Source organism: Toxotes jaculatrix, chromosome 7, assembly GCF_017976425.1.
Source record: "Toxotes jaculatrix isolate fToxJac2 chromosome 7, fToxJac2.pri, whole genome shotgun sequence".
Classification (NCBI taxonomy): domain Eukaryota; kingdom Metazoa; phylum Chordata; class Actinopteri; family Toxotidae; genus Toxotes; species Toxotes jaculatrix.
The window spans coordinates 4,300,257-4,322,637 of record NC_054400.1 but is presented as its reverse complement, the minus strand read 5'-3'; the positions used below and the strand labels follow the sequence as shown (position 1 = coordinate 4,322,637).

General features: G+C 40.5%; 1 protein-coding gene across 1 annotated transcript; it reads right to left on the bottom strand.

Moving 5' to 3' along the window:
- Nucleotides 1-1,961: 1,961 nt before the first annotated feature.
- susd2 (sushi domain containing 2) lies at nucleotides 1,962-22,292 on the bottom strand. The gene is made up of 14 exons (XM_041043186.1): nucleotides 21,923-22,292; nucleotides 21,484-21,682; nucleotides 17,788-17,936; nucleotides 17,327-17,678; nucleotides 16,434-16,635; nucleotides 15,971-16,056; nucleotides 15,601-15,869; nucleotides 14,759-14,902; nucleotides 13,971-14,123; nucleotides 13,440-13,691; nucleotides 12,479-12,757; nucleotides 11,992-12,168; nucleotides 5,879-5,975; nucleotides 1,962-2,711 (listed from the first exon to the last, which is right to left on the bottom strand). The coding sequence occupies exons 1-14, from the start codon at nucleotides 21,978-21,980 to the stop codon at nucleotides 2,660-2,662; spliced, it is 2,469 nt and encodes an 822-aa protein (XP_040899120.1). The 5' UTR covers nucleotides 21,981-22,292; the 3' UTR covers nucleotides 1,962-2,659.
- Nucleotides 22,293-22,381: the final 89 nt, after the last annotated feature.

The window sequence follows — 22,381 nt, the reverse complement described above, 5'->3', positions numbered from 1 at the left end:
ACAGTTCTATGAGTCCTGACAGGAGCAGAGGCTCAGCTCTGGTTTGCACAGCGGACCGTGGATTCTGCCCGCCTGGTGCGCCGCTCGCTCTGAAAAGATTGGCAACTTTGCTTAAGACCCAAGTAAATTAAGCTTGTGAATATTTATTTAGAATCTTTTGAATCAAGGCGCTGAAGCAAATCACAGGAAATTGGAAAAGTCAAATTAGTTGAAAAATACAACTCAGGAAATTCTGTAGTGTAGAAATGCATAACGTTAAGGACATATCAAAAAAGAGGTGAAATTATACAGAAAGGTTTCAAATTGGTTTGTTTTCTTTAAAATCTAGGACAAATACTTCATCTACCTTATTCTGTTTTTTTTTCCTCATTGTATTAATGCAATGTTTGCAAATACACTATATAAACAATGAAACCAACGCTAGTTCAACTTAAGTAAGTTTCATTATTGAATAGCCACACCTTCCATGTTTATGCTGCATACTGATGTGCAAGAGCTTCAAGTGTTTCATTTGTTTTAGGATTGTCCTAAGTTTGTAAATAAAAAAAAAAGAAAGAGGGAGAGAGAATGTAAAAAAGTATAACAGGTACAACAAAAAAAAAAATGAAGACTGCGTTTTTATCTACTTTGGGATTAGCTGACTTTGCCAAAATCTTCTCCCCAACCTTAAGTGTTCACGTTGTCAGTGACAAACTCAAACACAAAACTCTGTGTTTGGGCAAACACCTTAATCCTGAAATCAATCTTTATTTCAACCTACGCCTTAAAATTAGGAGTTAACATCAGAAGGCACTGCTCAGCCACGAGGTATTAGGAGGTAAGGGGACAAAGCACACCTGCAAAGCTGGAGTTGACATGAAACAGAAAAGCACACCCAAAACAAAAGCCTCATCCAAAAGCCACTTCAGAAGCCTTTCTTCGTAATCCAGGGATGTAGCGCAGATCTGAGAAACGGGAAAAGTCCCACGTGAAAGCAACAGGCTTCCACAGAACACATTAGCATTTACTTGTGTTTGAATTTGATTGAGCTAATTACGCCGGGTTGTTGGGACGATAAGCGAGCGTAAACATTCGGGGGTTAGAACAGGCCCCCACAGAGATGAAAAACCTTCCACTTTCATCCATATACAATTAATCAGCATCTGACTCTGCAAACAGGCGCAGCAGCTCGCTCCATTGCCTCTCTTGTAAGCACAGACTGACACATGAAAGCAGGGAAATTTGCACTCAGTTAGGAGATTATACAGGGAGCGAGTCCAATCTGAGCTGATGCTGTAGAGAGACCTCAGACAGCGACACACTGGGAGGCTTACTTCTCCTTTGTGAGGGTGTCAGGACTGCTTTCATTACCAGGTAACAGCACATGTGAAGTGGGTGCATGTGTACTCGCCTATGCTCATAAAGAACATTAGTGTTTTTTTAATGTGAAAAACAATGGGGTCCCAAAAGTCCCTGAGGCATGACAGAGCAACAGCAGTGAGTGTCTGCAGGAGCTGGTAATGGATACAGCATTGCACAACCGCTGGTTGGAAACGCTGTTCACATGAGGCAAAAAACTTCAAAGCCTTCCATGTCCAGCAGGCCAGGTTATTTCAATTAGTCTCCAACAAGAACCCTTCTTCTTCCCCAGCTGGACCCCCACCTATCGCTCCCGAGGATCAGCCACACAGGACCCTGTCACTCTATTTCCTTTTACCCCCCCTCTACCCCCAAGGGCTCTGTTTTGGAAAAAAGAGAAGTGAGTCAGGTTCAAAGTAGAGAAGACCGCTGGGTAACATGAGATGACGGTCTGTCCGAAGGGGCAGGCGGCTGTGCCAGACGGTGCATGCCTGCTGACTCAAAGTGGGGATGATTCTTCCTTTCATTAAAAAAAAAAAAAAAAAAAAAATCAACTACACAAGATCTGAACTCTGCAACATCATTCACTGTTTCACTCACTGATTTTTAATGTATATATATATATTTATAGATATTTCACTCAGTCATTGTTTTCAAATACAGACGTGTAACAGTAAAAAAAAAAAAAACTAAGAGTGTAAGTGTTGATCTATTGCAGAAAGGTGACCTTTATGTAACATCTGCGGATTTTTCAGGCTCAGTCACTCAGCAAAACCCTTCGTTTGACTGAGGGCTGTGAACCCACACAAAGGCTGCATGCGAGTTCAGCGTCTTTCAACCAAAGAACGATCAGGTTCGCTTCACAACTGACATGAATACGAGCACATCTGTTCCTATTTGAGACCGAAAGGGAGAAGGGAGTGTTGATTGTAACGATGATATCTCTATTTATACAATTCTCTCTCCAGCGAAGATCGGCCGTTCAGTCATGCAAAACGGAAATATAAAAACAACTGTGGCATTTTTCCTTTACTTCAGTACTCTCAATCCTCACCTCATGCGCCATTTACCACAACCTAGAAGCTTTCCAAACTAAACAAGAGGAAAAAGACGAGGCCCGACAACACGCTGCAAGTCTAACTAATGCCTGAGGTTTTCCTAATAAGGTCAAAAGGGCAACAGAAGACCACCATCCTAATGAACAACGCAACTGCGTATGATTGCCAAATGCTCAGCTGAACATATTTGTTGCCACAGGCCACGCAGTTGAAGGTTTCAGTGTGGAGTGGTGTGATCCATGATCCGGAAGGACTTCGATGGTTTAGCAGGTCTGTTCCTGGATCACCATCTGGTCTGGTTTCTCTTTGCTCACTCTGAAAATACAAATGAAAGATGATTTGTTGAGACAAGTTTAGAAATTAAAAAGCATACACCTGATAATAATAAAACACTTTTTACACCACCTCCGGTATTTAGGTATGTCCTTAAATCAGAGATGCTTATCCTATCCTTTCCAAACTTACTCTGTGGAACTAGCCATCCAGAGGGCACGTCCTGCCGCTCCATGGGAGCTGAGTGAGCGCAGTAATGGGGAACACTTGTTTAATCAAAACTGACCGCAGGAAAACCGTCTGGTGACCTCGCATCAGGGCAGGGACCATCGTCAGCTTGGTTTTTAATAACAGCCCTTTACTGTTCAAATTAATAGTGTTTCATTAACAGAGCATATAAAACTTATTAGGGACACCAGCATAACAGGGACATAAATATACGCTGAAGGGCAACTGTTGCTCTGCCATGGTATTTGAACTAGCAACGCACTAGTTGGTTTTTGACATTATATCCATTATCAGTGACCCTGATGAAACACATGTTGCTAAATGGATGTTTAATCAAAACGCTTCAGGAGTTTCTCATTCTATTTGCTGATATCCTTAAAGGACAGGTTCACATTTTTCAAGTCTGTCTTACAACAATATCCACCTACATATCCAACCTGACATTCAGAAAGAGACCATCAACTACTGTGCAACTGTGTTTTATTAATAAAACCGCAGGTAAATAATCACCAGTAAATAATACTCATATTAAAAATAATACCAAGCCAGTGATCAAGGTTGTTTGTCTGCAGTGTGTCAGTCAGCAGCTAAAAAGCTGTTGGGAACAAATACTTTTATAACATGAGATGAGGGGGAAATATGTAATACCCAGCTCCCTTTGTAACATTAATCCTGTCCAAATGGTGCTTTCGATGATATTAATTCACTAGTGATGTGAACTGAACTTTGATGCTTAAAAAAAAAAAAAAAAAAAAAAAAAAATTCTCTCTCCTCAGGGATCACTATCAATGATTTGAGTAATGAAAGGTTGACAAGTGGTTTCCAAACTGAACTGCACTAATCCTTGGACATTTATTTATTTAGTGATAATATTTATCTGAATTGTGAATTTTGAGAAGTCCCAGCATATTTGTTCAGATACGCAAGCGAGATAAGTTACAACAACTTCCTGGCGTTTGGTGTTGAGACAGTTTACCTCACTTTAAATGACTTTCCTTCCTCTCTCCTTCAATCCATTCTGAACCCCTTGCCAGGTTCAGACAAAGCCCCCCCCCCACCCCCCTACCTTTTTGATGTGTCATATAGCAGAAGTGGAGTAGACATGATGGTACACACACACACACACACAGACTCACATCTTATGGTGTAATGACTTTCTTACTGCTGTGGTGAGCTGCCAGTGGGCCTGTTGAAACCTGCAGAGTAATCCTAGATGTGGAAAGTACCCCTGCAAGTCTGAGTCTGAGGCTCGGGGAACGGAGGCACAGGAGGCCTACACTATCTACCTGTTGCACACAAGCACACACATAGACACACATTTACGTGCACAACAGAGATGTGTAGTATCATTGCTTCTTTCCTCCAGACACGCAACCCAGACTTGATCTGAAACACAGTAAGACCCCCACTGCTTCTATCCTGTTATGCTTCTGATGTTGGGGAAGAATCATTGTGTCTGCACTTGTTGTTAGGGGACTGTGTGTGCACGTGTGTGTGTGTTCATGCATGTCGACGAGACCACTCACACTCAAGGAACGTGTATGCAGAGCATGTTTCCTGGCTGTGTGTGTCCTGGGCCTCCTATACTAGCATGTGTATGAGCATGTCGTGTGTGTGTGTGTGTGTGTGTGTGTGTGTGAGTGAGATCACCTTCCTCACATCTGCAGACCCTCTGACACTCTTCATCTCTTTTTACACCTGGCCTCCCGTGATCAAGGCGTCAAGAGAGGGCAGGTGTGCTCGCTCCTTGCCCTTATGACTTGAAAACACAGCAGTTTCATTGCCTGTCTGCCCCAAGTGCTGCTGGGAGCGGGAGGTGACTCTTGACTACTGACATCCATATTTTTTTTTCTACCCCTGCTGGAGTTATGGTGGGGGAAAGCCCAAATGAAGTCTATGAGCCCATAAAACAGGTCTTTAATTTGCCTGTATACGCCCAGGAGGTAGTACTACCATTAGCCTCTCTTTTCTCTGGACTGCAGTCATGAGTATGATCCCAGAGGGTACATGGATTTATTTATTTTGTTTGCCCTTATCAGAAAGAAAAATTATGAGTAACGGTTAGAAGGCTGGGACATGTGGGATATCAAACAGGGGTGGTGGGATTCATTGCTTTTGTGCTTTGTTGGCGTAGCACAAAGATTTTGAATATCGGGAGGAAATGGGAGGTGAAGAAGACCTCTAGCTATGCACCAGCTTTCACAAGATAACAAGTGCCAACATATAATCTATATATTCAAAGACAGGATGAAAGATATATGGGCGGCTACGGCTGGAGGCCAACTGAACAACAACAAGCCATTATTTGTGCCATAATTCAGTGTTGACCAGTAGAGACCTTTACACTGGTGGTTTGTGTAAAGACTGTTTGACTCTATGGTTTTAGACAGTTGGTTTTATTCTGACCTTAAAGTTCTAATCCAGGATTTTCAGGAACTCAAACCCTGCTTTTATATATAATCCGAATATGGTTATATCTTGCATATGGTCTGCATTTCTTATTACCTGTCTGCATAGAAGTTTTCCCCATCGCCATTCCCCTGCAGTATTTATATTGCCTTCACACAGACACGCGGTGTATGCATTAACCACGTTCATTTGTCAAAAATGGAGGACCGGCCACAACAAGCTGTTAGCTGTCAGGTGTCACCACATCAACCCAGGCTGAAATCGCACGGATTATAACTTTAGGTAATTCTACAATGACCTAAAAGTAAAAAATATTATTTAGCATAAAAGTAAAATATTGTATATTTATTTTAATGAATGCAGCATTTTTTTTAAATTAAGAGAAAAAAAATCAATCTGCAGCAGCAATCAAGTGTAAAAAAACAACTTAAACTGCTGCAGACAGCACTGCAAGTCCAAACACTGATTTAATACTTGCTTCTTTTATATTTCTTGTTTCCTAAATTGCATCTGGTAGAGCCAGTGGAATAGAAGAATTGATTTTTCTGTGAGGTGAACCATGTGTAACCCACCTGTCTTGTTTCCTGTTGTGCAGTTTGATCATTACTCCCATTGTGACCAGTGCTGAGAGGGAACCAACAGCGCCAAGTACAAACCCCACGTTATCGTCTGTGAAGATCACACCAACACAGAATTAGTCACTGCTATCAGTCATTGATCCTTCCCTACAATCCTACAATCTATCTTTTATATCAGGATCACTTCAAAGTCAAAAAGGCAACCAGAGAAACAATGTTGGAAGTAAAGGTATGAAGGAAAACCAAAGAGACAAGATCAATTAACATGGTTCCTTTGAGCAAGGCATCCGGAAGAGCTGCTCAGTAGCCAGCAGCAGAGGATTGTGTGTTGAAGCTTCAAATAAAGGATGGGTGTAACAGTCTGAGTATGCAGCTAGGTGTGGCTGAAATATACCATGTCTGTTCAGTCAGTTTTATCTGGGTAAATAAAGGATTGAGCTACGACGACACATCATCTATTGCAGCTCTCTCTTTTTCTTGCCCATTTGTTTGGTATTTAGCCAACATTTACCAATGGAACTTAAACATAGCACGACCTGCGGAGTACTGTCCTCAGCAGGTGCAAACAGTCCTCAATAAGCTCAAGACCAGATGTATTTGAACCGCTGACCAAAAATCGTTTTACATCAATGTGCTAAGTACCTTAACTGGTCATCAATATTTTCTTGAACTGGCCAAAAACATAAATTCCGAGGCATTTAATTTATCTATAATTGATATTCCAGAGCATTTTCTTTATAATGGTGTATATCGACATCACTACATAAAATTAAACGTACCGTGCTGGAGTACTTTGTTCACATTCAATCATAAAATTGATCAGTGCAGCTGTGATTGGCCAAAGAGTCTAATTTACATTGATATGAATGAAAAAAACTGTATGAGCAGTTCTAGTCTTTGTCCATGTATAGATTTTTCACGCAGGTTAAAGCACTGCTTTCCCACAAAGAGCCGCTGTGTTCTGCCAGTATATCCATTTTTATAATTACCAAGGGGATCAAACAAAACAAAAATGATACACTGGCTTCAAACAAACGTAATGAGAACAACGTTGGATGGACCGATACAACCTCCATTTGCTGAATTTTCCCAGCAGTTGCCTTCGCACTGTAACACAGTGATCAGATTAGAATATCTGAAACTTTCCTTGAGGTCTTGGCAAGTTGGCAGTGAAGCAATCTCCGACCTGTTTGACTATTTATACAGTATTCATATAGTATACTGAGCCAGGAGTTTGTTTTTTAAGGCAGGCAAGTATACTAACGGTATGAGGAAGATAATTATCAAAGTGCCGTCATTCTTTAACGCATGAATGCACTAACATATGTCAAGTGGGGCAGATGTTTGTCAGGTAGGCACTGCAGGTGCTGGTCCTTTAAACTGTCATCAGCCTTGGAACATCAAACACACATGCATCCAGAAGCAAACTGAAACGCACACCGACACGTACAAATATTCCCTGAAGTTTCTAAACCAATCAGTTTCGCCACGCATCGACGCAGCAGCACTGGCGTCAAAATGGTGGACGCCGAGGCCTTCGGCATCAGTGCGACAAGCTGCCCAGAGCATAATCGTACCGGGAGCATGTGGAGGACTGACAGTCAATCAGTGTTAACATTCACCTTTTTCCATTTTTTTTTCCCCTGCTGGCAAAACCCCAAAGCTCATCTCATTACTCCGCTAAACCAACCTGCACTGATCAAATAGTAAAGCTCCAGGGAGCAATAGCACTCAGTCTGGGCCATTATATTTCTAGTGAGAGGGGGATTAACAAATGAGATACATCACAGGGTTGGACTTAACAAGTTAAAGCTAACAGAAAAGGGTATTTTCTATACAGTTCAAAGATGGTAGTGTATATCACCCATCTCCATCATCTGTACTTGGATTCAAGTAGATGAAAGTGATTATATTTTACATGCTAGTCTTGCAATTTGCTACAAATTCAAACTCAGAAACTTGAAAAACTTAAATTTCTGAGCTCACCACCATTCAATCTCTTTTCCAGTGTTTATCTCACAAAGAAACTGCAGACGACACAGAGAGATCCAAGACTGTTTCCATAACCCTACCACGCCCATACAGCCCTCAGCTACACTCTTATCATGTAAAGCATTTCTTAAGATAGAGATGAGCTTTTTTTTTTGCCAGTGCTGATATCATCTTAAAATAATTCTGTTGATTCTTCTCTCCCCGGTAACAGTATGTCCCTGTACAAAGCTACTATAGTCATGGGGTAAGTGTATCTCACCCTGTCTAACCTAATGTGATGGGCAGAAGTATTCTTGGAATTTGCGCCGTGTATCAGACGACAGGCTTCATCATTACAAACCTTCAAATCCCAGCTCAGAACCCACCTGTTTAAACTGGCATTCCCTTGAGCCATTTCATTTCTTCACTACTTGCCATTACTGTTATTGTTATTGCTGTTGTTACCATTGTTTAGTGTCTTTAAGACAGTCCGGAAAAGCGCTATACAAATTTAATGTATTATTATTATTATCCAATGTTTTATGGACAAACAAGCAGACAGTTGCATAAACATACTCACAAAAAGAAAAACCAAAAACAAACCACAAAGCGTGATAAAACCCCCCAAAACATTTCTTGTCTCTAAACCTGCATTTTGACTCTATCCTTGGTCAGAGATTCACGTCCAGACACTCTCGGAGGAGTTTGTGGATATAAAGTCTACGCACAGCAGCTGCTGTTCTGGAAAATAAAGGAGTCCAAAGGGATCAGACTCAGCTTCAACAGCTAACCTTTCTCAGAGTCTGAGACCCTGAGGCCAGGTGTGTGTCTGTATATAAATGTGTGTATGTTTTTCCTCAAACCGTATCTTTTTAATCAAATCAAGCATTTTAATTGGATCATGTATGTCCTCGTGAAAAAAGTTAACTTTTAATTTCACACCAAGTCTATTTCTGTTGTGCAATTTTCTAAAAGTCTAGTCAATTAAAGGTGCAGGCATTTTCAGACATCAGTGCTGTCTATCAGTGATTCCCAGCCTTTTTATTCTGCGACAGCTCTATCGGATGGGTTTGAGTACCCCTTCATCAACGCCCCCTGTCAAATGTTTAAACTGTAGATTTTAAACTAGATGTTACTGAACATTAATGATTATATAAAAGTTTTTATGAATAACCTTTCTGATAAAAACAAATTTTGTCTTGCAGAAAGGGGATGCTGCTGAATACCTTTGTTTTTTTCCTCTCCTAAACTGGAAAAGATAAATAATGTTAGAAGTTGTTGTTGTTGCTGCTGCTCTCGTTAGGGGTTGCCACAGCGGTTCACAATCCGCATATTTGATTTGGCACAGGTTTTTAAGCCCCTCCTGCGCAATCTGGGTTCAGGGGAGGCGAACCGCCAACCCAGAGATAAATATGTTAGAAGTGATTTTATTGTGTTTTACCTCACTCATTCCTTCATCTAATATTTTCATGAAATCTTAAAGACATCTAAGGTCTCAACACAACTAAATCAAAAATGCAGGGTTGAGGCCAGTACTGGCTGCAAACCTTGTAAACAACAGACTCGTCATTCTGATTTAGACCTCGCCACAGCACAGAAACAGCCCTCTCTCTCCAGTTTAAAGACAACACTGAAGCTGTACCATCCTCCCCACAATGAGACAAACAATCATTACTGCCAGAGTAAAAGGCAACTTGTAATGAAAAAAAAAAGAAAAGAAAAGAAAAGGGACAGGCAATACGAACAGGAAGTGGGAATAAAGGCACAACAGAGAAATGAGAAATCCTGTTTAGTGGACCTTCCAGGCAGAGACCTTCGAACACTGACAGAAGACAGTGAAGTATGAGCAATGTGACTGGTTAAAAAGTTTCAAGCTGCTCTTGGTTGACATTTCAAAAACTCCTTCTACACAACCTGCATTTACCAAGCACTTCTGCTGTATCTCAGGGGAAACTGAAAAGGGAACCACAGGCAGATAATTGAGGCTTTGTCTTGCAACCCACGTCACTTTTTCCTGTGAAAATCGCTCCATCCCTCTCTGGCAGCTGTCACCTTTCCTTTAATCACTTTCTTCTCCTCTGCACAGGGAACTCTATTAATATTACAATGCCATTAAGGTTGGGTGATCATGTTATTGGTATGCATCTGATACTCAGCCAGGGCTATTGTTTTTCACGGCGTGACACGGCGCATCCAAGCTAGTAAACTCTATAATCTTACACTTCACAAGTCTCCCATGGCCCTGTCTGTACTTAGACCAAAAACACTCCAAGGACTTTCAATCTAGCCCCCACCCTCGCCTCTCCAACAGCCCCGTCTTTCCAGCAAAAGATATTAAAATTGATCATCACAATTCACCACACCCGTCTAAAGTCTTAAGTGGTTAGAAAGCACATTGACAAGCACGGCAGCGGGTTACAATTTATCTAAAATAGGTGGAGCTTTTAGTGAATGGTGATATTCAGATCCACTTTTGATGGAAGGGACTTAGTGTCACCTCTGCTGACAGGCACCATTTCAGCACAAGCTCATTAAAGTGACTCAGAGAAGAAGTCAAACTGGATGCGGTGGCACTTGTTTTTCAGCGGCGTGCCGTTCATCTCGACTATGACAGCAATTCTCTGCCTGTTCAGCCTACACATCACGCTGCAGTGATTCATGTGAGGGGAGGAGCCGGGCATCGCTCGCTAGGTCTGTATTTAGTATTGTTTACATGGCTAGAGGTCACATTTGAGTGGCGGAGGTAACAGCTCATGCAACACCTGCCATTAAGCACCTCGGGTCATGTTGACAGTTGTTAGCTCTGATTTGTGTAATGAGAGAGTCAGAGCAAGTGTGATCATTGTCAAATAGCTAAAAAGGCCCAGCCTTGTGTGTGTGTGTGTGTGTGTGTGTGTGTGTGTGTGTGTGTGTGTGTGTGTGTGTGTGTGTATGTGCGTGTACAACATGCATGGGTACAAATGAAGCTCTTACTCACTCTGATTGTGTTTATCTATACATGTGCATGTGAATGTGTGCGAGACTATTCGTCCCCAAACCCTTACTGGGACAGATGCCTTCTAAACTTTTTGTCTAAGATTAGAGGTGTTTGGTGGTATGTGTAACAAACAGTGACAGGTTAACTAAAATCTTAGCACAACAGCTAGAAAGCATGTCACCGTGTCATGGTGAAAGCAAAATGGAAAATGAAAGAAGGAACAAATTAAATCACCTGGACTAATACGAAACATTTCTAAACAGCACTGCGCTGGATAATCAAGTTATGAAACTAATATGTTTGTCTAATGAAGGACCCGGGATCCAGCTGGACGCAACTGTTGCTACATGGGCCTCCAAATCTGATATACGAAGTCTATTCATCCCTGATCGCTATCACGAGGAAGTCTCTGTTTGCAGCACTAACAAGGAAAGGATGGAGAACTGCAGTGAAGCCATGAAGGGGTGAAAGTGGAGGTGGATCACAAAGCAAGTGGTCTCCTTTGTCTGTTTTGTCTCAGCTCACTGTAACTGACAGGTCAACGTAGAAAGGCCCTGAAAGTCGCCAGATCGAAGATGTGCAACCACGTGTTTAAAGATCTGATTTCATCCAATCTTTCTGTCACTGCAACACGGCTGAATCATTATTACTGTTGTTACCAGCTGTTTTTTCAAGGTTTTCTAAAAGCCATCCTGCTTCACACTACACAATATGACAAAAGGAGGTATCACCGGCTGTGTCACAAACACAGAATGCTTAGAATTCAATGGGAAATACTGCCACCTGATGGCAACAGCCAGCAACTACAACAACATTCACAGAGTTCACGGTTGGGGTGATGAATGAAACCATTAGGGGGGATCCAGGTGGTTCCAATTTACAAACACCAAGTCAAGCCAACCCAGGTTCAGAAGTTTATAGCTTTGTAGCAAATGGCCTGCATGAGCAACCAAGAGCCGAGTCTACTGAATCTTTGCTTTCAAAGACTCTGCATGAAGTCCATGAGGATGATGATGATGATCCAGGTGTTGTTTACAGGCCAGGGAGTATTTACAGCAGACTTTATCATGTGTTCAAAATACTGGTGTTTTTCCCAGACATCAGTTTATTTTACCCAACACAACTGTTTCTTTTGTTTCACCTGTTTGTTAGAACTAACCTGTTATACAGTAGGGTTGCTCTCCTGTCCAGTTCCCATCACCCAGACATGTGCGCTGTGTTGAACCGTACAGTACGTAGCCATCACTGCAGGAGAAGCTCAGAGTGTCCCCCTCTAGGTAACGTGTCCCATTCTTCTTCCCATTCCTGGGTGTGGGAAGCCAGCTGCAAGACACCACTAAGAAACAACAACACATTTAAAATATTAAAATCTTTATGTTCTCATAAACTAGTGACAATCAAATGTTTTTGAAAGATATGCAGGTGTGTGAGCACATAACTTTCAAAACTAAAGCTTCCACTTACTGTTCCTTTATGCTGCATTTTCAGACATGGCATTATTAAAACAAAACAAGCATCAAACACATGTTATCACCCACAAATGACAATACTGCCCTTTAGTATTAATGCAAAAAAAAGGACACAATAGACAGCAGTATAAAAAAAATGAATGAATGGACTAAGATTAATCTTGTTTCGCGTGGTACCTGGCTGTAGGGCGTCAATTAAGGCCTGAAGGTTTTGGTAGGCTCTGAGTGCGGCGTTTCCCATTGTGAGGCTCCGAGTGGTCAAGGTATCATATTTACAGAACTGTGCCCCTTCTCCAAAGCACGTCGTCAGCATGTCCGCCACCAGAGGGTCATCAGGTGTCTCAGGTAGAGAAAAGGCAGGAACAAAGGCAGGGTCGTGGCTTAGTGGGAAACTGGAAGTATCCAAAAGGTGCTCTGAGTCGTACGTGAAAAGGGAAGACTTCTTTGAAATATTCCCTGTGGATAAAAACAAAAAAACACAGCACCAGTAAAGACCTGGAACCATTCTGTATGGTTAGGGTTGTTGTTTTTTTTTCTTTCTTGACTTTGATTGATAGAAAAATGTCACTTTATCATTGCCAATAAATAAATTAGTTCCTACAAGCTTAAATAGAGTGTTTGCAGCAGTTACACTGACGAAAATGATTTCAGTCAAGAAGGTCGAGCGCAGAAAAAGTCAGCTGCTTGCGAGTTTTGAGGGATATGTACGGTAATTACAGCTGAGACATTATTATGTATGTATGCGGTCTGGCCCCAACTGTGTTCCAGGGATGTGGTTTCACTTGCACTGTACGGTCACAGCCACTGATATCTCTCTGTAATCTATTAAAGCTGCGCTAACTCTAAACATGTGCCTTGTTTTCTTCCTGTGCACTCTTAGAACATCTGTCAAAGTTTTAGCCAAACATGGATAAATATGGAAGTTGTTTATAAGGACATAACAATGGGTAATCATTAGCAAATCACAGAATCCCTAATCAGGTCTTGGCCTTCTAAACATGTAACATGGCTCTCTACACACAATAGTTTAATATTTATGCTGCTTTAGAGCGAGAACTGATTATTTCAGCTGATTAGTTTGACTTGATTGATTGAATGCTCTTTCAAAAACACAAGCTCGACAGTCTTTGACGCTCACAGCCGGCTCCAAAGGTGAAGATTTCCTCTGGCGTGGCGTCGGCTCCGAAGATGACCTCTCGCTGCTGGGTCAGCAGGTCATCTGATGGGTCTGAGTTCATCAGACCAAGGAGACCCTGGGTGCGGTTTGCAAACTCTGATGGCAGCAGGACAGTCACTGCCATGATTCCTTCATGCACACGAATCTCCACACCAGCACCAGAGAGGAACATTACCGTCACGTTCTGAGGACTTGGGACGAACACGAATACTCCTAGAAAGAAGATATTCTGTTTAAATTCTGAAAACATCATTCTGTCATTTTATTAGACACTGGACAAGTGAAATACACTGAAGTTACAATGATGCCAATTCAGTTAAGGCTGCCCCAGACAGAATTTACATTATAAAATACTCCTGTTTTATCAACCGTAATAATAAACTGAGGTTGCAGCAAAAAACTGCCCATTCTCTTTAACCAAAATGCCACAAAGGTGCAAAAAAAAAAAACGTTGTGCAGCTTTAACCCAGTCAGGAGTCTAAAGCATCTCACTGTGTAGGTCCATCCATCTTTGCTCAGTGAAAGGAAGGACCTTCTGGTTCCTCAGCACCTGAAGACGGCCCTCTGCTAGACGCACCTCGATGACATCAGAGGTCTTTTCCTTCATAGCCACCGATGACAGCCACGTGGCTTTGGCCAGGGAACCTTAGAGGTAAATACACAACGCATTGTTAGAGGTGCATTATGTATTCTGTATTTTAGAACAGCTTGAGTCTATCAAATAATCCAGATGTTTGACTTCGCTGATCTAAAGAGGAGAATATTAATCTGTAGTCACTTGGCTCTTGTGTAATTGCTTGGAGGAAATTCTAACCAATGATGCTAACATCTGCTGTCCTTCACCGCATATGACCCCGAGAGATACTGAGTGAAAACAAGAGGGAACCAGTCTGTGAAGTAAGCTGTCAATGTACAGCAGCAACATGTTTCACTCACTCAGTGACCTTAGATCAGTTGCCCTCAGAACTGTGTAAAAGATAAGAGGGAGCCTTAAACACTCCGTCTCTAAGAGAAGTGGACAAACAAAATCCAGTAAGAAATATCAATGTCAATATGTCTGAGCAAACTCTACAGACAGACAATCAATCGTGTGACTGATTAAAAAAAAAACAAAAACAAAACCAAAACATAATCAGAACCATAAAATAGGTCTCTCTGCAGAAGCCCTGAAGCCAGTCTCACACAAACAAAGATCTGAGCTAAAAGTGAGAGGCAGTACAGTGCCAAGGGGGATGAAAGAAGGGATACAGACAGGGCATTCACATCAAATGTGGACTCACCGTTCTTAAGTTTCACCGGTTCTGTTCTGGCCTGAACACTCAGCTCTCTGTCTGGTGAAGACACAAGGTAGTACTCTCCTCTGCCATTGAAAGTGTATCTGAGGCCGTCAAACGTTACGAAATGTGGATCCCCAAAGACAGCACCTGCGAGGGATCAAGAAGCAAAGCACTGATGCATTTACAACAAACAGACACAAGCAGTTTTATTTCCAGCGGTACACCGTTGATCCTCCATTCATCTAAACATTGGTTTTACTGTCTACTCTCTGGAGGGCAAGTAACAAGTCAATTGTCTGATCTAATATATTTCCACAGCTTAACCCTCAGCTGCAGTCTGTAATTCATTTACTTCTGGTATTACCTGCTGCTCTAATGTCCATTTGCACAGCGGAGAATGTGTGTGAAGCCACATGGGGGCAACTAAATACAGATTAAAAACATACACACAAACACAGCCTGTTTCTTGTAGTCTGTAATGTACGTGTTTCCAGTTCTGTTTTAACACAATTTCTGAACAACTGAGACTCATTAATAAGTATGTTTGATATTAAACATGTAGTCTCCTTATCTTACATCTTCTTCCACACCGAAGAACGACTTTCCATTTGTTTTGTTTTCAGACATGGATTAAGGCTCAAGATGGCTGAGCAGCTACTGAACAAGACATCCAATTTAAATATACTGGTTAATTAAGTCACAGGGAAATCATTTTTATTGTGCTTGATTATTAGTTTTTAATTATCACGTGGATCCCTTTAATATCTTCTAAGAATGTTGAGACAATTGTATGTGCTGAAATAAGTCTATAAATACATTTGATTTGACTAACGAATGGTCTCAACCTGCTTTTGGGGGCTGGTAGTTGCGACAACCGCTAGAAGGTCGATGGCTGAGGTAGATGTGGCAGTGGTCAGACCAAAGGCAGCAGTAGTAGAAACTCATGACATCATAAAGCCAGTGGGAGTACCCCGGCACCCGTGGTGGTTCCCTGTACGGAGGTGAGCCCCAGTCGTGAGCCCTGTCTGGGGTGCTGCCACCAATCGAGTCTCCCGTCAGCACCAGAGCCCCTGTGCTGTCGTAGCAGCACTGCTGCCCTGATCCATATGTAGGGCTGGAAATATAAAAACAGAATCAGGTCAAAAAGGACAAAATGCTTCCATTTCATTTTTTAAAAGGTAAAAAAAATTTGCTCTTTCCTCTTGTCACTCCTACCTGGCCTGAATTGCTCTGACACAGTGGACAGCACCTGGGTGATAAGTGCACACACTGCCCCTCTCAATGTTACAACTATAGTCGGTCTGAAACACAGTGAACAAAAATGAGTCTTGATAATAAGAAATATGTAGGATAGGTAATTTAACACAGAGTGTGTTCCTTAAATTCATATTGATTTAATTTCTTCTAAATGTTCTGTTTCCTTGGGATATGGATGAATTATTATCCTTTTTTCTTTACTTTGCCTACAATCCCTGCAGTGCCTTTGACTGCCTGCTGAAACTCACGTTGAATATTTTTTGTGTACAGAATAAAGTAAGCAAAATAAAACTAGTAACTGAAATGTTGTTAAAGTTCACACTACATGCAATCAATATTCAAAAACTCACTTTCAAACCACACTGTCTCTGGTTTTACGATCTGAAAATCTCACATAATCTCTAATATGATATGTACTCACATGAAACCTGCCAGTGTCTGCTCGGGCCTGTGCCAGAGTGCAAGGACAGTCAGTGAGTTCACTGAGGAAGGTGGGCAGCTTCTGCTCCAGGACGTCCCATTGCAGACACTTGTCCTTGGCCCAGGCAGCGGAATCGTCTCTGAAAGCCTGCTCTAAATGCCAGGCTAAGACATGACCTCTACTCCAGAGTCCCTGCACATCCCTGTGTATAAAACAATTTCCACTGAGACCAAAGCTGAAACTATGGCTGAAACTAACAAATATTGGATGATTATTAAATCTAATTATAGACTTATCTTTAAGTCCATGTCAGAAAAAAGTTTTTTAAAAAAATGTCCATCACAGAGCCAGAGGTAACAGCTTGAAACAGCTTGTTTTTTTTCTAACCAACAGATCATGTGGCTAAATATTAAATACTCATACGTTATCACAGAGAAAAGCAGAAAAATTCTCAAGTTTCAAAGCTTGAACTTTTGTTTTGCTTGCACTTAACTGCATATCAGCAATGCTGCTGATATGCAGTTAATGGTTTCAGCTGCATGTGGTCTGAACCAATACTGAACTCTGGGATCAATGTGACAACCAAACTCTACATTCAGCCCTTCCTCACTGCATTATCTGTATGCTGGTTATCACCTCCATTAGGTTGGGTAAGGCATGTTTGACTTTAGGTTTTACAGCCAGTCACATGTTAGGATATGATGATACAATCACCTCTCCAGTATATGGGTAAACAACACTGACTTTCTGATACTTCATAGATGTAAACTAAATATACTTACATACAAATCTTCTTCTCTACAACTGTGTCAATTCATGACAGCTATAAAATTAAATAAATTACAATGATTCTGCAGTGGGAAGAGATATTTGTGATATTCTATTATGAATACCTTGCTCCATCTGAGTTAGAACTAGCAGTTATGCGAATATTCCCCAACTCCCAGTCAGAGTAGGCCTTGGAGCACTTAGGGATGAAGCTGAAGGCACCAGTGTTGACCAGATCCCTGCCAAGAGAGTACAGGAAGCTCAGCTCAGCCTGCAGAGAGGATGATCCATTCCTCCCTGCCTCTGTGCTCCTGCTGAGCTCTCTGTAACCCCACAGCTCTATGTTGACCTTATCTGCCCCAATCAAAGAGCTGTTCCACATCATTTTCAGCCACCCTGCTGTGTTTGGTGTGCCGTAGTACTGCCACTGTGTTACGTTCAACAGGGTGACAGGGTGGTCCGCTTTACTTGGGTGAACTGACAGTGAAAGACAAGAAATGTTAAGGGGGCATAAGAGTTTTGTTGATGTAAATTCTAAATTATAGAAATCAAATGACAGGTTCATTTTTATATTTCAAAAACTCACCTGACAAGTACTCTCCAGACCTGTCAAAATTAATTCCATCTGTTGAGACATCAAATGGTATCCAGCCCGTCTCATACAATAAAGGAGAGATACAGTGGGCGTGGCCCTCAGCATCAATAAACCCTTCTCGCACAATCTCACCTTTGAACCTGCAACAGAAACAAACTTGAATTTAATACACTTTTGGCCAGCTACACAACACTACTACTAATCTCTCTTCTGTAAACACTCTCCACACTTTCCATTGTCAGTAAAATAACAATTTTAAGTGATTTCACATGGTACAAGTAAACTGTCAGAAAACAAGATACAAGTTAATATCTTCTAACAAAAAATAAAACACAAGTTGATAAAATTTGTGGCTTTAAATAGGAGTCAATCATTTAAACATATGAGGTAACTTTGATGAAAACAAAGGCTAAACAATTGTATAAACAGAAATTATACTAACACTGTGACATCAGACAATTCAACATGTCATTTAAGGCAGCATTATTTTTTTATTTATACAGGGAGCATGTTTTCATTTATTTATAATACTGGAACATTATTAAGGCATAGAGCTTAGATGAGCAGAACACTTACTAATTACACTGCACATTTTTATTTCAGACATTTCAATTTTACTCATATAGCGCCTTCCACAATCAAAATTGTCTCAAGGCGCTTTACAGAGACCCAGAGCCTGACCCTAATATTGAAATGTTGTGTGCTTAATATTAATATAAAAGAATTTATTTTTGCAGAACATTCTTGCATAACTTCTGTGGATTTTGAGGAAGTTTCCTTTCCTGAAGAAATTGGAATCTGAACACAAATATCATTCATCAATATTTTATATCATAGTACATGTAGGCTGTCAAAAGCACGATTTACTGCTAAACATTTGGACTGAGTCAGAAAAATACAGTCAAATTTAAATTCATTTTAGGCATCGTTTTTATACTGCTTCTAGACTGTGTTCCAAGTAATTTCCCTATAGCTTGATTTGATTGTCTCAGCAGCAGGTGACAACTGAAACGCATACAAAGGTGTAATGCATTTCCAGTCTAAACCTGCTGCTGAGCCAACGAAGCAACAGGAAAATTAACTGGTACAGGAAACGAGTCCTCCACCTTTTGGAAACATATAGGACTACAGTTTTACACAGAGGTTTACAATAAATCACAATTCAATCCTCACTCGTTTATTTCCATTTTTTATTTTTGTTAATCACTGGCACAAACATGTCACTAATAAAGCTTTTGACTTCTGTTGAATTTCCAGGCAACTACCAGTAAAAACAAGAAACATGAATTTAATGGCTTCCATGTGGACATTGCTTCAATGCTGTGCATCAGTTGAAGCTAACATGCTTTACTTTTGATTGTCTGCCAAAACTAAATGAAAGTGATAGTCAATAACTAAATATAAAAATAATAAAATAACAGCCCACTTGCTTGGGTCTGTACCACAACAAACATACAACAACAGAAATTGAAAACAATAAAAACAATAATAGAACAATAAAAAAACAATAAAACAATAAAAATTAAAGTGCTAAACTGAATGTGTTTTGAGGTAAAATCCAACCAAAACCAATTATACTGAATACAGAAAAGAAGCCAATGTACAAAAGCTGACAACATTCTCCACAATGGATAATCAGTCCTGAGTGACTGCTGTGTATCTTCCACCTCCACTTCTTTCCAGTCCTTTGCTTCATCCTTATGAAGTCCTCTGTAGCAGTGTCACCAAATTTCATCACTCCATCTGCACCAGTAGAAAAAAACAAATTATTAGAAATATGCAACGGCAATCTGCAGTCATACTGTACTGCTCTCACCACGCATACCCTTAGGCACAAATACGGTGGCTACATAAATACACAAACACATTAAACAACAGTACATTATGCAAAATGTAATGCGGCTAGCAAACAAACTCCACTAAAAAATGCTAACAACACAACACAATAAACGTACCGTACTTTGAAAACAACACATACAATACTTACAGACTGTATGTTCCCTGACTGAAACATGTGCAACCACATTAACCAACTTTACGAGCCCATCTCTATGTTACTGACCTAACTTATTAACTGAAGCAATGCAACGGAGCGGAGCGGCAAAGATGCGAATTGGAATATTAACAGAAAGAGCGCTCACTCTGTCGCCGTTTCCAAAAACTAAGAAAAGTACACAACACTCACTTTGATACAATTTTCATGAACCAAAGGAAAAGCACACATACACAAGCCCCCCATATCTGTAAGCAAAGACATATCGTGGCTCGCTAGCATGCAAAAAACATGTTCCCTGCAAGTTCCTAGCTTGTTGACCTTTTCGCTAGCTTAACGAATTTAGCTTAGGTTAGCTACCGACCTAGCTCTGATTAGTGAGTAGTGACTTAGCGACCGAACAATAATTGTTCACGTTAAAGCTTCAGCTAACGTGAACATTTTAGGCACGGTCGTTTTCAAAAGTAATTCCAATTCCATTTTAAATTTTGACCAATGTTTAGCTAACGTTAGCTGATGGGACGACATGCAATGCCAATTGTAGCCACAGCAGGTTTAGGTAGTTTAAAACAACAAAGCTATAACAGCTAACACTATAAATACATAAACTAACATAAAATGAACAAACATGACCAACTTACTTTCAACTTAGTGGAAAGCGATGGTTTTTGATGTACGCTGAACACGGCCGAACGGCCACTTGCTTCCACAGTTGAGACGAAATCAGAGACACAGAGAGAGAAGGTTGATGAAACTCGCCGATTCGCGCCAAAAGCTTGGCGTGTTGCCTCGACCAATCAGAGTGCCGTTTACTGGTTGCGTTATGACGACGTGCTGCCTCAGCCAATCAGAGTGGCGTTAACTGGTTGAACTCATAAGAGTTATAAAAACAAGGATCTTATGTACCATAAAATTATTTTATGAAGCCTAATTTCCAACAAGTTGCATTTCCAGAAAAATAAATAAATGAATAAAAACATAAACAAACAAATAAATAAATTGCTTAGTTAATTAATATAAAATAAAATAAACCAGTAGAGGAAAACCAGAAAATTTAAAATAACAAAATACCACGTACTCAATAAATAAAAAATGATCTATATTCGTAACAATTTTGTCCAAAAAAGTTAACTAGTCCGACGTTCAAATGTTGAACTGCATACTGACGTCCAAGCGGGGTCGTGGTTAGACGTCCAAATATCGGACCTAGTTTGCACGTCCTGTAGACGTCCAGAATTGGTCTTGGACCGACGGACACAATATAGACATGATCTGCACGTACATTAGACGTCTAATGTTTAGTGGGTAAAATCTAAAGTAAAATCCTAAACACAACAGCTCTGGAATAAATTCTACCTTTACTAAGATGTTTTTTCTTTGACACTGTTAAAGAGGTATTTATACATATTTTATAAGTGAGGTTGTAGTGCTGTTGACCATTACAGAGTTCAAAACTCTTTGACAATGTCAACATAAGCATTATAACATTATGAACCATTGTTATGAATGTATAATTTATGGCATATCTGTTGTAATTGATTTAGTTAAATTGTATACATGTACCTCATGAAGAGGACAGGGAGTGTATTTTTAACATTGTGAACTTGTAATGGAAATAATCCCATGATGAGTGTGAGGATCATTTACATCATCGTGTGTTTTTGAGGTCACTATGCGTGCTCATAGATACAAACCTGCAGAGAAGACGCTCACTAGGATGTAAGACCAGACTGAGGATCCTGAGAGCTCTTCCACCCAGCATGGAGCTGGAGTGAGGCGCCACCTGGATACAGGACTGGTTGTAGTCTGCACAGCAGTTCAGCAAAGACACACAGGTTGTATGGCAGGAGCATTCCTCTAATATGTCTCCACAATTTCCCCTGCATGTTTGACCTCAAAAAAAACAAAACAAAAAAAGACAAAAACAAAAAAAAACAAAACAAAAAAAAAAACCCAACAACTTATTACTTACAAGTGACGCACAATGCTCTTTCTGAGCTGTACCTGCATACCACATTTAGTTTGATGTATTTAGTTTTGGCACAGAAACTGAATTAAAAAGAAATGTTCCTCTATACAAAATTGGAAATAGGAATGATTTAAGTCGCTAAAATACATTTTAAAGTGACTTACCTACTGCTTTAGCAGAAAAAATCAGGATAATTCCACAGATAAAAATGGCTTCTCTCATGTTTATCTTCAGAGAACAAAACAACAACCCGGGAACAGTCACGTCTGTGTTACACCATCCTTGGCTGAAACTTAAGCTTTGACTTGTGAAGCGTGTCGAAGGTCATTCAAATATCAAACAAACCTAACCACGAATTTCCAGAGGCAGTTTTTAAGTTAAGAATTAACACACGTCACTTTAGCATAGGTCGGTAGGTTTTAAAAATATTCTTGTCTTCGGACATGTCAACAAGTAATATACACACACTACAGCAACACTCTATCATGTTTAAAATTTAGTTTTGAGGTGATTTTCAAGCCAAGAATTTAACAACAGTTGACGCTTCTGCTCATTCGCGTGTAAACCACCTCGCGCGAGACTTTGCGAGATTTGCTCATTTAGCTCATGCGCAGTTCACGTCA